This window comes from Aulonocara stuartgranti (assembly GCF_965226115.1).
Source record: "Aulonocara stuartgranti genome assembly, chromosome: 9".
Taxonomy (NCBI): domain Eukaryota; kingdom Metazoa; phylum Chordata; class Actinopteri; order Cichliformes; family Cichlidae; genus Aulonocara; species Aulonocara stuartgranti.
Genome location: NC_138960.1, coordinates 15,144,666 through 15,159,312, shown reverse-complemented (window position 1 = coordinate 15,159,312; position 14,647 = coordinate 15,144,666). Strand labels below are relative to the sequence as shown.

The 14,647-nt window shown below is 42.0% G+C and overlaps 1 protein-coding gene across 10 annotated transcripts in view; it reads left to right on the top strand.

Moving 5' to 3' along the window:
* Positions 1–14,295, top strand: part of LOC309714817 (cadherin-20-like) — a 98,472-nt gene extending 84,177 nt beyond the window's left edge. For all 10 annotated transcript variants that reach the window (XM_082547518.1, XM_082547520.1, XM_082547515.1 and 7 more), the window contains 5 exons: positions 6,280–6,416; positions 7,962–8,083; positions 8,338–8,455; positions 10,365–10,616; positions 12,498–14,295. In XM_082547518.1, the coding sequence (XP_082403644.1) occupies positions 6,280–6,416; positions 7,962–8,083; positions 8,338–8,455; positions 10,365–10,616; positions 12,498–13,018 (1,150 nt within the window). In that variant the 3' untranslated portion in view covers positions 13,019–14,295. The remainder of the gene's footprint in view (positions 1–6,279; positions 6,417–7,961; positions 8,084–8,337; positions 8,456–10,364; positions 10,617–12,497) is intronic.
* Positions 14,296–14,647: the final 352 nt, after the last annotated feature.

Sequence of the window (14,647 nt, the reverse complement as noted above, 5' to 3'; positions counted from 1 at the left end):
AGAAACAATCAGATCAGGTATGGTGCTCTCATGGATATGCATGCCAACATCCTGCATGCCAACAGCCCAGCCTCGATTAGCTTCTGAGACCACTGGCTTCAGAAGCAGTAAACTGAACCAATTCTGAGATGCATCAATGAGTTAATTTGTGTTCGGCAAACAAATTATCCATCCCACCATTGACTAAAACCAGTCAACTGGAACCAAGACAGACTCACAGAATGTGTTTGGGTTCTCTCAGAGATTAAACTTATGCACTGAGAGGTGAATTTAAAACAGAAGTTAAAAAAAAAATTCCCACTCTTCACCTTTAAATATGGATATTTTTTAAGCAACTCTTCTATAAGCTTGGAAACTTATAAACCAAAATGTATTTAAAATATGTCGGTAATTTTCATTAATTTCATCACAATTTTACAAGCGTTGTCAATTCATTAATTTAATAATGTAATAACTGCAGTCTATCTGGAGCATCATATTTAGTTAAATCTGCATTTTCATTAGTTTAAAGTAAAATAAGAGTAAAGTAACCTGTTTACCAGCAGGGGGCAGCATCACAACACAACTCACAGCTGGCTGCAGCTGCAGGCTGATATGACTGAGCTCCCATTTATCCACATGTATGTTCAGAGCAGGACAGCTGACACGAGATAGAGGACTAATCTGTGTAACAACCAAAGACCACGCAGAAGTAGAGACGCTGACGACGTATGTCATTTATTTCAGTCTGGTTTGTGCTCAGGTAGAACAGATGTTGCGTGGTGCGTTGATCGTCCAGACTGCACCTTTCATAAACTAATTAGACATAAAGCCTTTTAATTAGGCTATTAATCATCTGAAGGAATGAGCGGCTGCGGGGGTGACTGAGTGCTTCACACAAGCTGCACCTCGTCCCAGCTTTCCCTTTTTTCCACCTCGATCAGGGTGAAAAGTAAAGATGTAGATGACTCCTGTGTGTGTTTGCTGCTCACTTCATCCGTCTGCACGGACACTCAGCAGTTTAACCCGAGTGCTGTGTCAGGGTTTTCGTCCTCTTTCACTCATAGATATTGACTTCTATTGTTTCCCCCTTCACTGACAGGTAACACGTCATGCAACTCACCTGTATAACAGTACTGCAAGTCTTAAGTCATCCCCCATTTCTTCATATTTTGCTAGTGAGATGAGGAAATAGGTGATTTATTTAAACATGTCCAAATGTACATGGACATACATGTGCATACCTGCAACACATGCAAAACAAAACACAGAAAATATTTACAGAAACAGTTTTGAGGATCCTAATGAGCTTGAGAGTCGATTTCTGGTAGGAGCACCTTTATTTTTCAACACAGCCTGAACTGTCTTAGGAAAGCTTCCTTATCATTTATTTAAGTAGTCTTTAGGAACAATTCTCCAACCTTCTTGAAGGAAAAGCTCATCTTTGGATGTTAGCTACCTTCAGATGACCCCAAACTTCTTCTGTAATGTGGAGGTCCGAGCTCTGAGGAGGACAATCTACGACTGATTGTGTTTTTCTACCCAGGTATGATTTTACTGCACTGGCAATGTGTTTGAAATCATTGTCATGCTGAAAGATTTAGCCATTACTAATGAGATAGATTCCAGATGGTGTTACATGTTGGATACAAATCTGACTGTACTTCTTTGTGTTCATAATTTGATCAATTTTGACAATTTCTCCTGTCTGTAAAGTGGGCTCAAACCACCGTGTTTTACAGATGGCTGTGAATGTGTATGAATGTTAGATAGAAAGCACTTAAGGACAGAAAAAAGTGTCTGTATGAATAGGTGAATGTGGCAATGAGCCATTTCTTCCTTTGTCCTTCATTTTCACAATCTTTTAAGGACACTGCCATGCTTAGATATATCAGGTTTTCAGCTAAAAGCTCTTCAAGAATCATCTTGTTGGTAGAAAAATTCTATTTGACAGTTTGACATCTTTCATACATTCAACTAAAGAAATGGGGAAATATGTTTATGCGTTTTTGCAACAGGCTGGTAGTGAAAAAGTGGCTAAGGAGGTGGTGGTTCTTTGCTAAGTGCTCTGTTATGTGTAGATGCAACACTGGTTCATCCCTTCAGTTAGATGCCTTTTTATCCTTGAATGACTCATAGGTCAGGATTATATGGTTTTAAAATATTCTTACAAGGACTGGACAGAAAATAAGTGAAAAAGCAGCCAATGTCCAAAGAAAAGCCTGGAGAACTATTGTTCAGGACACATTAAAAAATACTCTCTTGGCCTAGAGAATGTGTTTTATTTTTGGTTTTTTTAAATGAACCTCATAGCAGAAAACTGATTTTTTTTCTCCCCCCCATTTCCCTAAAAACAGCCCTTTTGTTTGCTGTTTGAAGACTGAGGCTTCTTAAAATCACAAGATGCAGCCAACGCTCGAGGTTACCATGTACTGCTGTGACTGAAGTGGCTGCGGTATTCTGGAAGTTCTTAGTACAAGTTCAAATGCATCATTCTTTACTGACTCACTGTTATAAAAGCCTGCTATTTATTGACAGTAAAAGTTGTTTTTCTTATTATGGCCTAGTAATGAGGACCAGGAGACTTCTCGCACATGTCTGTCTATGATCAGTAAAAGCTGAGCTTGTTCACTTGAAGTTCTGAAGCTGTTGAAGAAGCTTGTCTCCAAAGAAAAGAACAGAACAAACAGTCCATCTTCTTTTTAATCAGCTTCTTTTTAACACTTCAAAACAGGAAAGAAAAATTTGTGAAACTTCACAATCATTGGTTAATGATTTGTGTTCAACTCTAACACTGGATAATCCTCCTTAATGACTTTTAGAGTAAGAATTTGAAAATGAGCTCAATGTTTTATTTTATATGGGCTGACACAAGTGGCCGAGTTTATAAAGTAATCCTCGTTTACTGATGTGACAGAGAGACTAGCAAAAGTAACTCTAAGACTATTTTTTTGCTATGGGAGATCTACAGGTAGTCATCCAAGGTTTTGATGATTAATAAAAGACCCAATCACGACCATCAGCAGAAAACTGATTTCTAATATCTGGAAGCAACAGGATTCAGAGCAGCTGAAGTTGCAGTCTGAAAATGTCGTGTCACTAAAATCTTCAGGGCTGGACGAGCATCAGTGAGAGATTTTCAAAAAGCGAGTTTTGGCAATGGGAGCTGCAGATAACTGAGGAATCGGCTGTTGCAGCAACAGCAACATCAGATGGCAGATAACAACAAGCAGCAGGTGACCTTCAGTGTCTCTGTCTGCCTCATCTGTCATCTCTCCGTCCTTTCTGCGCTGCAGCGTGACTGGCAGATACATCTGTATGCACTCACCTCACACTTTTTCACCTGCTTTTTCACACACACTGCCCCCTCCCCCCCTCCTCAGGACTGTGGACCAGTGATATTAATAGAGATCCTTCAGGGAGATCCTCGCCAGCGGCAGACATGCCAATCACGACCGTTTCCTGTCGGCAGTCAGTCAAAAATGCGCACAGCGAGCAAGTCTGCAAGCACAGTCTGCTGCTAATGCCTCAGTGTGCCAGCAACAGACTTTTATTAAACATTTGATATCTGCATCTGGTGATGATCACAACAGCATGTGTGTTAATTAGTCATTTAAAGGCAAAAATATTTCTTCCTTCAGTATGTTGCCTGTGTCAGTATGATGTGATGCATTTAATGCGCTTCTACGAGACAAATAAAACTGGTCATATTTATTAAAAGAGAAGACTTAACCAGGGCAAGTTCAGACTAAAATATCAGGATTTGCAGCAGTGAAAAACAAAGCATATGACAGGTTACATGAGGAGGAACTGTGGTACTACATGAAGAAGTTATGAGTGGGAGAGAAAGTGGTGCTAGACATGAACATGGACAACGAGAGAGTGATAAGATGTGCAGTACGAGTGACAGATGGGTTCAAGGTGGGGGTAGGATTACATATATAGATATCTGGTCTGAGCCCCTTATTGTTTGACAGGTTGACAGATAAGGTCAGATACAAGTCTACGGTGAAGACTGGTGTTTGCAGATGACACTGTGATCTGTAGTGAAAGTAAGAGAGCTGCAGAGGTGGAGGTATGGTCTGGAGAAAAGAGGAATGAATGTCAATGGAAGCAAGACACAATGCATGTGTGTGATGTACAGTTAGTGAAGGTACCAGAGTTTAAAAACCTCTGGTAAATGTAGCCGCTAAGACTGGTGGACCTAAATCTTCACCACCACGTCTGGTATACATACAAGCGAAAAAGGGGAGTGGGTGGGTCAGCGCTCAGGGCACAGAAACTAAGCTGGCTTCAAACACCATTTATTTCCATAATAAAAAAAACACAGCCAGAGTCACAAATACAAGACAAAATTCCCCATATACAATAAAAGTAGTGTTGCAACCCGCTAAAAACCCTGCCGGCAGAAATAACTATACAATATTAAAACAAGGCTAAAACATGTTTTCCATATACTAAAATTACTCTCCCATAGTCCCATAATCCCACAGTCCAGCCACACATGGGCGAATGGTCCTTATATGAAGGAGACAGGAGAGGAACTTCTCTTCCAGTATGGTAAAACTCGTCAGCAACAGACCAGGGAGGGGGCTCCTATCGCAGACCTGTCTCCTCCTGACAGCGCGTCGCCGCACAGTCCCGCCCCACTCCACACCTGAACACGGCCTCCCTCGTCTCACCGTCAGATGCAGGCAGAGGGGCATCCCTGCCCTGTCGTGCATTGCAGCCATCGCCACCCACTGTTGCCGTTCCTGCCGTTAGGACTGGATCGCCGAACAACTCGCGGCGCCCCACAGTCAGGCAGCAGTTCGTTCCACACACGTGCGGGGTTGCACGCGTTCCTTTTTCGCCTCCTCACCCTTCGTGCGTCACTCCTCTCTCCTTTGTCTCTGCGCTCACTATCCCCTTTAACAGGTCAACCTGGCGGCTGATAGGCCACCTTGGGGAACGCCCCCACCTCACAGGTGCCTACAATTATCTGTTTAGTCCACAGTGGGTTAAAGGAACATGGTACAACATTAACGCCAATATAAATATGAGGATAAAACCATGCAGTATAAATATCAATAAACAAACATGCAATATAAATATCACTATAAAATCATGCAAATAAAATCAACACTATGTACCAATACACAGATTGATAAAACATAAAAACACAAATTTCCGCTGTGTGACATAAACAATCCAAAACAATGGACGATGCACAAAAGTGATGAAGGAGAGGGTGCTGGCAGGGTGGTGTGGGTGGAAATGAGTGTCAGGAGTGATTTCTGACTAAAGGTTAGCAGCAAGAGTGAAACAAGCAGATAGAAGGTCGAGCTGGAGGTGGCAGAGCTGAAGATGCTAAAACTTTTATTTGGAGGATGTTGAAGATGGAGCTGCCAGACAGGAGGAAAAGAAGAAGGCCTCGGAGGAGGTTCGTGGATGCAGTGAAGGAGAAGATGTGTTATATCTGCGTGAATGCATTGCTCTCAAATCAAATTATAAAAGTTCAAAATAGCACAAAAGTGGGTTTTTCATAAGCTATTATTGATCATCTGTGCATGCTAGTCTTGCCTCAGCATATGAGAGATTTTCTGCTCAATAAGTGCTGTCTAGTATTCACTGCTCCAATATAACTGCAGAAGAAAATCTTACGTCACTGACGCTCTGTTATACCATCATTTTAACGTTCCTTTAAGGAATTTAACAGAATACAGTTTACTTTCCTTTTTTTCCTTATGTTTGGAAAAAATGAAAGTGCAACAACATGCAAGTTATCATCAGATCACAGATTTACACACATATGCTTGTTTCCTGGTTGAAACACACATTTGCGGCTCTTCCAGGTGAGAGGAGAGCATGGCAGTGACAGGTGAGCTCCATCTCTGTGTGAATAAACTGGTTTATGCTCCACAGCCTGGAAGAGGATGCGCTCTTCATCCCTCTCCTCCTGTGTGTGTGAGTGTGGCCGGTTGTTGTTGTTGTTGCTGCGTGTCTCTCTCAAAAGAGCGTTTCTGGAAAATGGCCCACGGTGGCAGGAAACGAGCCAGGGCGGCACTCTGCAGGTCTGCATGTCCCAACATGTTGGAAGTTTGGCAGAGGATGCAGATACTCTGATTAAGTCTTATCTGGAGCCTCTTCTCATAGTTCCCTCAGGAGTTTCCAGCCTGCATCTTATCACACACATCCACGCGTGGGTCACGCACTGGATTATGTGTGCTTGCATGCATTACCCTATGAACCACTTAAAATTACACAATGGTGCATTTTATTTATCACTGTTGTCATTATGTCATCATCTTGTGTCACCAGGTACTCCATCGACAGATCCAGTGACCCCGACAAGTACTTCTACATCGAAATCACCTCCGGGTCACTGATGACGGTGCGCTCGCTAGACCGAGAGGAAGTCGGCTGGCACAACATCACCATCCTCGCCATGGAGATGAGTACGTCTTATACACATGCAAATAAAGACACATCTGGCTGTAACTGAGTTCTGCTTTTGCTGCTTTTATGCCATTACAGTGTAGTCTCTATTTAAAGACTAAAGTAGTTTTTGAACAGCATGTGCATCCATAGGTGGTATGGGAGCACTACGTGACACAGATTAGTGCTAACATTTCAAAAATATAGAAATCAATCATGCATACAGTTATCATAACCTGTAAAACTGCAGCTCAAATTTAAATAACTGTTTGAATTTAAGGACTTAACAGCAGAAAACTGTGAGATTCATTCAGCGGCTTTATGCAGAAAACAGAAACAAACAGGTGGATGGAGTAAACTTGAATGAACGCAGACTGACTGATTTTTTTGAGAACAGCTCTTGCAGAGTTATGTAACGCTGAGCAGGAGATGCCCCGCAGAGCCGCACACAGCTGGTAGCCCCGAAAGTCACCTTCACCCCTCCTCCCTTTGCTTTGTTTGTCTGTTTGTGCCTTTGTTTGGTAGACACACCTTAAAGGAGATGGTAATTGAATTAATGACTAATTAAAGAACTTCCCGCATGGTGGCTAATTAAAGATGTGACGGAGACGGAAAGGGCACAGAGAGGAAGAGGGAAAAAATTTCAATGTACCGGAACAAAGCAAAGCTGACGATAAAAAACTTTCTCTCTACTTCACAGTCCTTATTTTCACTTCATACTTTAAAAATGAGTAGCTTTTTATATGTTGCTGTAAATTCAAGAGCAAAAATAACGAGGAACTCACATGAAATTGTAACTTTATAGTTGTGATATAAGTATTTTTAGACCTGTGGACATAAGATTACTGAGATTGAGCCATGTTTGTGAAAGGTATGTGTGTTATGATGTGTCAACAATTTTACATTAGCTTCTTAATGACAAACTTGTGTTACTTGTAATAATGTAATTGAGTCCAAAAACTGCTAAATGTCCTAAATTAAACACAAAAAGCAGTCGGACACTAACAATACTAGTAATTAAAAAGGTGATTATGTGAGAACTGAAAGCATTAAGTGAAATTTTTTTTAAGAATTTTGACAATGTGTTTAGGATTGAGTCAACACTTTGTTACCAAAAGTGATAATTAATTTGGAGATTGTGTCAGAACTTTAATTTGTTACACAGTGTAGTTCAATTTGAACTAAACTAATTCGTAGATTATTAATTTACCAAATCTTCAACTTCAGCAAAGTTGGAGCACGCTCACTGCAGTGAATATTAAAGCACAGTAAGACCACGTGGAGCTTTGACCTCGAGAGCTAATCTCACACCTCTGATGGATGGATCATGTGATGAAAACTGAGAAAGTAGTTACTTTGCACTAATTGTGTTTTCACAGCTTATTACACAGCTGGTTAGGGTATGCAAATGGCAGGCTGTAATGGGGAATAACAGGACTGTAATCTGTGAGGATCCTGCTGAGCTCCTCCGTAAATCTTTTACAGCAAACATGCTGCACCTTAGGATTTCTCAGAGTCATTTATCTCCGTCCATCAGCCTCTGACCAGTTTGCGTTTCCCTGCAGATAACCCCACACAGATCGCAAGTGTGTCGGTGGCTGTGAGGGTCCTGGATGTGAATGATAATCCTCCGTCGCTGATGCACTACCTGGAGGCGTATGTGTGTGAAAATGCCAAAGCAGGGCAGGTACGGAGACACCAGTTTGCATCAGTGTTTGGAATAAGTCCCTGTAAGTCATTAATGATGATAAAATACTTGTATAATTTATATTCTGGTGCTCTTAGAGTAAAATCTGAGACACATTTTATACCACCCTTACCTGTACTCCAGAAAAACACATTTTTCTCCACTACATAACATCTGTTCGACTATCATTTCTTGCTGAAAGTGAAATAAGCCATTAGCAGATTTTAAATATGACTTTCATGTCTGTAATCCAGCTGATCCAGACCGTGACAGCAGTAGATCCAGACGAGCCGCTTGGTGGGCAGCACTTCTACTACAGCTTGGCTCCAGAGGCCGTCAACAACCCTAACTTCACCCTGAAAGATAACCAAGGTACACGTTCGGTCACGGTTCTGTGTCATGCACGAGTTTTCCATGCAGGCTAATTTGATTTCTAGTGAGTTGGACCAGTAAAATAAGATCGCTGTTTCTCCTTATCTATGGAAGAGCAGCATCCACAGTAAAATATGTAGTATGGAAGTATGCAGCCCAGCAGTAAATATTCATGGTTTTTACATTTTAATGCAGTCGTGGTAAAAAGCAAGTACAGCTTCCTTCTGTTCTAAGGTCTTATGAATCAGGACATAATTAAAAATAATCTGCAAGTCAAAATTTTTAAATTATTATTAAAATACAACCTCAAATGAACTGCAGCATGTGTGTTTTTTTTAACAAAAACTACACTGTATCACCGCTTCTTTTTTCGGCCAGTCTGTTGTAGAGTTGCTGCTGTATTTGGGATCATTGTCCTGTTGCATGATTCAGTTTCGATGAAGCTGCCAGACATATGGTCTCAAAACTGGCTCTAGAATACTTGGAAGTGGAGGCAGATACTCTGGAGTTCATGGTCAAGTCAAGTACTGTAAGGTGGCCAGGTCCTGTGCCTGTGCCAAATCATCACCCCTTCACCACTTGGTATGGGGCGTTAGTGCTGGCATGCTGTGATTGGTACTTGCTGTACATTATAGCCAAACATCTCCACTTTGGTCTTTTCTGTCCAGAGGACATTAATGCAGAAGTCTCGTGGTTTGTTCAGATGCAATTTTGCAAACCTAAGCCATGCTGCCATGTTGTTTTTTAGAGAGAACAGGCCTATACCTGGCAACCCTGGCAAACTAACCATCTTCCGTCTTCTCCTAGTTGTAACAGAATTTTAACATATAGCATGTTAACTGACACCTGTACAAATTGTTTAAAACCCATCTCAATTTCTTTGAGCATTGCACAGTCTGACCTTGGGTTGAGTTTGCTGGGATGTCCACTCCTGGCAACTTCCACTTATGAAGAATCTCTCATTGCAGAATGACTTCAGATTGTTTGAAAAAGATTGTGTAACTTTTCCAGACTAATGTCCAGCGATAGTTGCTTCTATAAGATCATTGCAGATGTCTTTCCTCTTTGGGTATACTTAGTATTCACCACACATGCTGTGTTTTGGCTTCATTTTTTCTAAATCAGTTATGCAAATATGAAGTGTCATTTGTATTTATCAAATTTTAGAACTTGCTAAGGACTTTTAATTCCTTTCATTAAAACACACAATTCACATTCTTATGAATCTTCATGTTCTTGATATTGTTAAAGATGATTCTTCTCAAATATCTTCATTTACTTAATAAAAAATATAATGAAGGATTCAGTGTTTCTCCATTATAATTACATTCTAGGGGCGTGGGGAAGGGAATGCAAAGCAGAATTATATTTATAGTAATTTAGAACAATCAGATAATTTTGCTAACTTTTTCTCCCTCAGGCTAGACAGAAATATTGCACTAAAGGATATTTTAATACATAATTTTAACTACAGTAACAGCTGTAGAAACCGTGGGAGATGATCAAATGTATGTGAGGCTATTAACTCATTCACTGCCAGCGATTGGCAGTGAATGAGTTAAACCCATTGACTCATTCACTGCAATTGACGGCTATAGACGTCAATGGCAGTGAATGAGTTAAAACTCTTTTTTCCTGCTATATATTGACAGTAAAGATCAGTGTCTTGAAATAAGCCTCTGTGAGTAATAGGTGTGATATTTAGTAGCTTCAGTCGACATTTCCTCTTCACAGCTGTGCTCGTCTTCAATTCTCACCATCATCCCATGACTCCTCCGCGTGTTCAGTTACCCTGAACGCAGCACATACATGAAACCCTGCTGCTATCAGCTACCTCACACTAAGCATCTTATTGTTGTATTTCTGAACACTAACTTGATCTTTTTGTGACCTCTGTGTTCGCTTCCAGACAACACAGCGTGGATCCTGACACGCCGTGGCGGTTGGTCACAGCAAGACCAGACCGTCTTCTATTTGCCCATTTTCATCTCGGACAGTGAGCAGCCGGTTCAGAGTAGCACCAGCACGCTGACTATACGTGTGTGTAGCTGCGACCAGGAGGGCAACGTCATGTCATGCAACGCTGAGGCCTACAGCCTGCCCGCCAGCCTCAGCAGGGGGGCTCTGATCGCCATCCTGGCCTGCATTTTCGTCTTGCTGGGTGAGCTGCTGTTACGATGATGTGCAAATAACCGTGTCAGCTAAAAGCTCACAAAGCCTAAGTTTAGGTGACACACATAAGTGCTGCTGCCCTACATGGTTTATTATTCTTACATATTAAAGGGAACGAACGTTTGAGTTTTAATATAAAGAGAGTGCCAAAAACTGCAGTTCCTGCAATGGCCACTTGAGGCTGGCTCCATGAGACAAGAACCAATGCCCTTAGACTTCCATGCTAACATGCCAAATTTTAAGCATATTTACAGTCTGCTACAAAACAAGATTTTATTATCTATAGTGAATTCAGATTAATGACCTAAACCTACCTGAAATTAAAGGACAAAGCACTGAGAATCTGTAGTAAAACCTTCCACTATACTTACCCTGAAGTGTCCTGTGTAACAAGTGAGATTTAAAGGGATAAGGGTTAGGCATGTTTAATATTTGTGAATATTTATAAAATGTTGCGTTTGGTCTCCATTTTGTGGTTTTATCCTTGAGTCCTGCAATCGCTGTTTTAAAAAAGAAAAACATTGGTGAAACAGTTGTCCCTGATTTGTCCAATCATGCTCTGCACAAACTGTGAATGTCATGTTGGAAACCCAGCACGACGAGAACCTTTTTCTGCACCGAAATCTTCACGGTTCGTCTCATTTTGGACGCCTGTCTGATTGACAGGTCAAACGTGAAGTGCACAAATGCAGAAAGACATCATGCAGCTGCCGTAAACTGCTGGAATATGTGGCTGGAAAACATTTTCCAAGTCAGACCACATTTTAATCTCCTGTTGTAGGATGTGAAAGAACCAGCTGAGGGCGAGCCTCAGGGGTAGGAGCGGGCCGTGATTAAAATCACTGCCGCACTTTGTTTTACACCCTGACCTTTCAGCAAGTCGGTGTGCTACTTTAAATATTTGTGATACCCCCTCTGAAGAAGGTAATCAACCCTGAAGCTGAACTTAAAAAGCAAAGTGCGCAAAATATGCAGCCTGCCGAGAGATCTTAGATCACCCAAGACGTGACACAACACAACAGCCGAAGGCTAAAAAGTCTGTTTGCAAAAAAGGAGGCATCTCCCAGTGTGACATCATTGTAGGATTAAATATGGATTTATTTTCTCACCCTCGCAGAAAGTCTAGCATTCATTAGCACCAGCTGCCCTGTAGCATCACACTTTCAGTTCCCCAGGGGACGATACGGACCCGCTTTATCTCTCCCTGCAGACCTGTAGCTGCGGGTAGGAGGGCTCAGCAGGTTGACTCGCTCTGCTGCTCTGACAGGCAGCAGTAAATTTTCTTAAAACATCCTTGCTCGCCTTCTTGTGAATTTTATTTTTTTCCTCGTAGATGCAGTAATTTTGGTTTTGATGGCACAAGCGTTTCTTCTTGAACACTGTTGATGTATTTGAGCTGAAGGGTTATGAAATAGTGTTTTCTAAAAATATCTTTATTTGAGCTTTGTATCAGTTGGTAATGTTTTTATACTTGCTCCTATTCCCAGAGTTAGTTAATTATTCATAGATGTGAATAAGTAAGTTGAGTCCTTATTATAAAAGTTAAAAATCTATGCACTCCTTCAAATATTCCAAAGCCATCCAGCGGCCCCATTGGAGCCTTTCTGGACCCCCGGCCTTATGTTTGAAAACCCCGGTCTTGACCTTTTGCCATGAGCTATAATAGACTGTATATAAAAGATGGGAGTCTATAGAGCCACTAGAACTTCAATTGTTGGTTTGTAGCTGCAGAGGTCGAGGCTTGGTTTTACATTTTAACATTAAAACACCAAGAATTTTAAAAATGAATAACCGTGTCTGTCACAGCATTTACTTAAACCACTGATTCCTTATGGCCTCTATACTCATTCATTTTTTCCCTTTATAACAGTGATGATCCTGCTCATGCTTTCCCTGCGGACCCATCGTAAGAAGCCCTACCTGTGTGACGAGGAGGAGAACGTGCATGAAAACATCGTGCGCTATGATGATGAAGGCGGTGGCGAAGAAGACACCGAGGCCTTCGACATCGCCGCCATGTGGAACCCTCGTGAGGCGCACCACCATCCGGGCAAGATGAGACAGGACATGCTGCCGGAGATCGAAAGCCTGTCCCGATACGTCCCTCAGGCATGTGTCATGGGCGGCGGCAGCGGGGACAGCAATGTTCACGGATACGTGCTGGCGAAGCTCCTGGAAGCCGACATGGACCCGTGCGCCCCGCCTTACGACTCCCTGCAGACGTACGCTTACGAGGGGGAAGGCTCTGTCGCGGAGTCCCTCAGCTCGATGCAATCTGGAACCTCAAACACCGACCATGAGTACGACTACCTGAATGACTGGGGGCCTCGCTTTAAAAAACTTGCTGAGATGTACGGCGTGCTGGAGACAAACAGTCCTCCACTGTGGTAGGACGACGGGGCCTTTTCCTTTACAAACGGACGTATGAAAAGATTTTTTTTTTAAAAAGACACAGAAACAACCAAGAAGTGACAACAACAAAGCTGAGATGTACTCATGGCCACATCCATGACTGTTAGAAATCAAAATCCTGCCGAAGCCTCTATTCTCCACAGCCTTGAAGGCCTGCAGCAGGTTTTAAATCTACCCCAGAGACGGGCTTCACAGGCAGGCCGAATCTGGCAGCCTCTTGGGGGCCAAGCTGAGGAACGGCTTCAAAGCACACGCCAACTTCAACTGCCTGACCCAGCCACAGGCAGAGCCCCTTCGATTCAAGACGCCGAGCAATTTATGCCAGAGATGGGCTTGAAGAATCAAAGCGAGGAGTCGTTGCTGCAGTCATGTTTTTGTTCCATCCGTGGCAGGTCTTAATTTATTTCTTTGTTCCACTTGCTGTATTTATATGTTCTGCTAAGTTATTTGGGTCCTTCAAGCCGAGACTGTACTTTAAGCCTCTGCCATGCGAGGAAATCTTCAAAAGATCACGCATACGTTGTAACATACATGATGTAACTGCCTTTGTTTTCAATCCGTGTGAGAAGCTGCATCTCTAAATGTCATATGACGTGCTGCGGAGACGGCGATGTCGTAGTCCCATGTGGGGTTTCAGAGTTAATATGTTTACTGTATTATTGTTTTTGTACCATTTTTAAGCTCTTTGTATTGTAACTCCAAAACATAAAGCAGGTATCCATTCATTAGGATGAGAGGGAAGCATTTTATTAAAAAAATGAAATAAAATCTTGGATTTGTCTTAGTGGATGTTTAAATCTCATCTGAGACATGTGGCACAGCGGAAAGGACTACATGTGGACAAACGCCCGACCGAGTCGCCTTTCATTTTGGATCCACCGCCGTGCCAGCCGGAGTCTGGTGGCAACGAGGCTTGATCTGTCCTGTTAGAGATACCGTGTTGCTTTTCTGTCCCCACACAAATGTGGCTTAATCCTCCGATCCTGTGGACTACAGAGACATTGAGAACCTGCATCAAGTGCCAACTGTAAAAAGGACAAATGAAAGACATTTTAGAAGAAGGAAAGAATAAAAAAAAAAAACGTAAATCACACACAAACACCAAAAGGATTTTCCAAACTGGGAGAGATGTGGAGGTAGATTTTGATAATTCAATTGGATGGAGTTTACTTGAAATCTATGTTGTGAGTCATGCTACAGTAAGTGGTATGTGAATGTAGATATATTTTGTATTCTTGGTAATAAAAAGTCAAAAATGGGTGTTGCCTGCCTTCTGGTCTTCATGTTTCTTTGTTTCTGTGCACTGAGGCTCAGTGGGTAATTCTGACTTGCACAATCTCCCATTATGCAGTGCAGAGTCCAATAAATGAAGAGTTGCATGACTAAAGGCAGAACGTTCTGTCTAGTCTCTGCAAGTCCTGGTCTGGACTCTTCCATGTGCACATTTGAAAAGAAAACCTGTGGAACAAACAAGCGTCAGCTAATCTTTCATGGGTCTCTTAAAAAACGGTGGAAGTATCCACCATGATGTCATTCACTGGTGTGTCAAGTCCCATTCTGAACACCTGACATCACCATCTTAGCTCTTTTAAAAGGGGCGTATCAAAT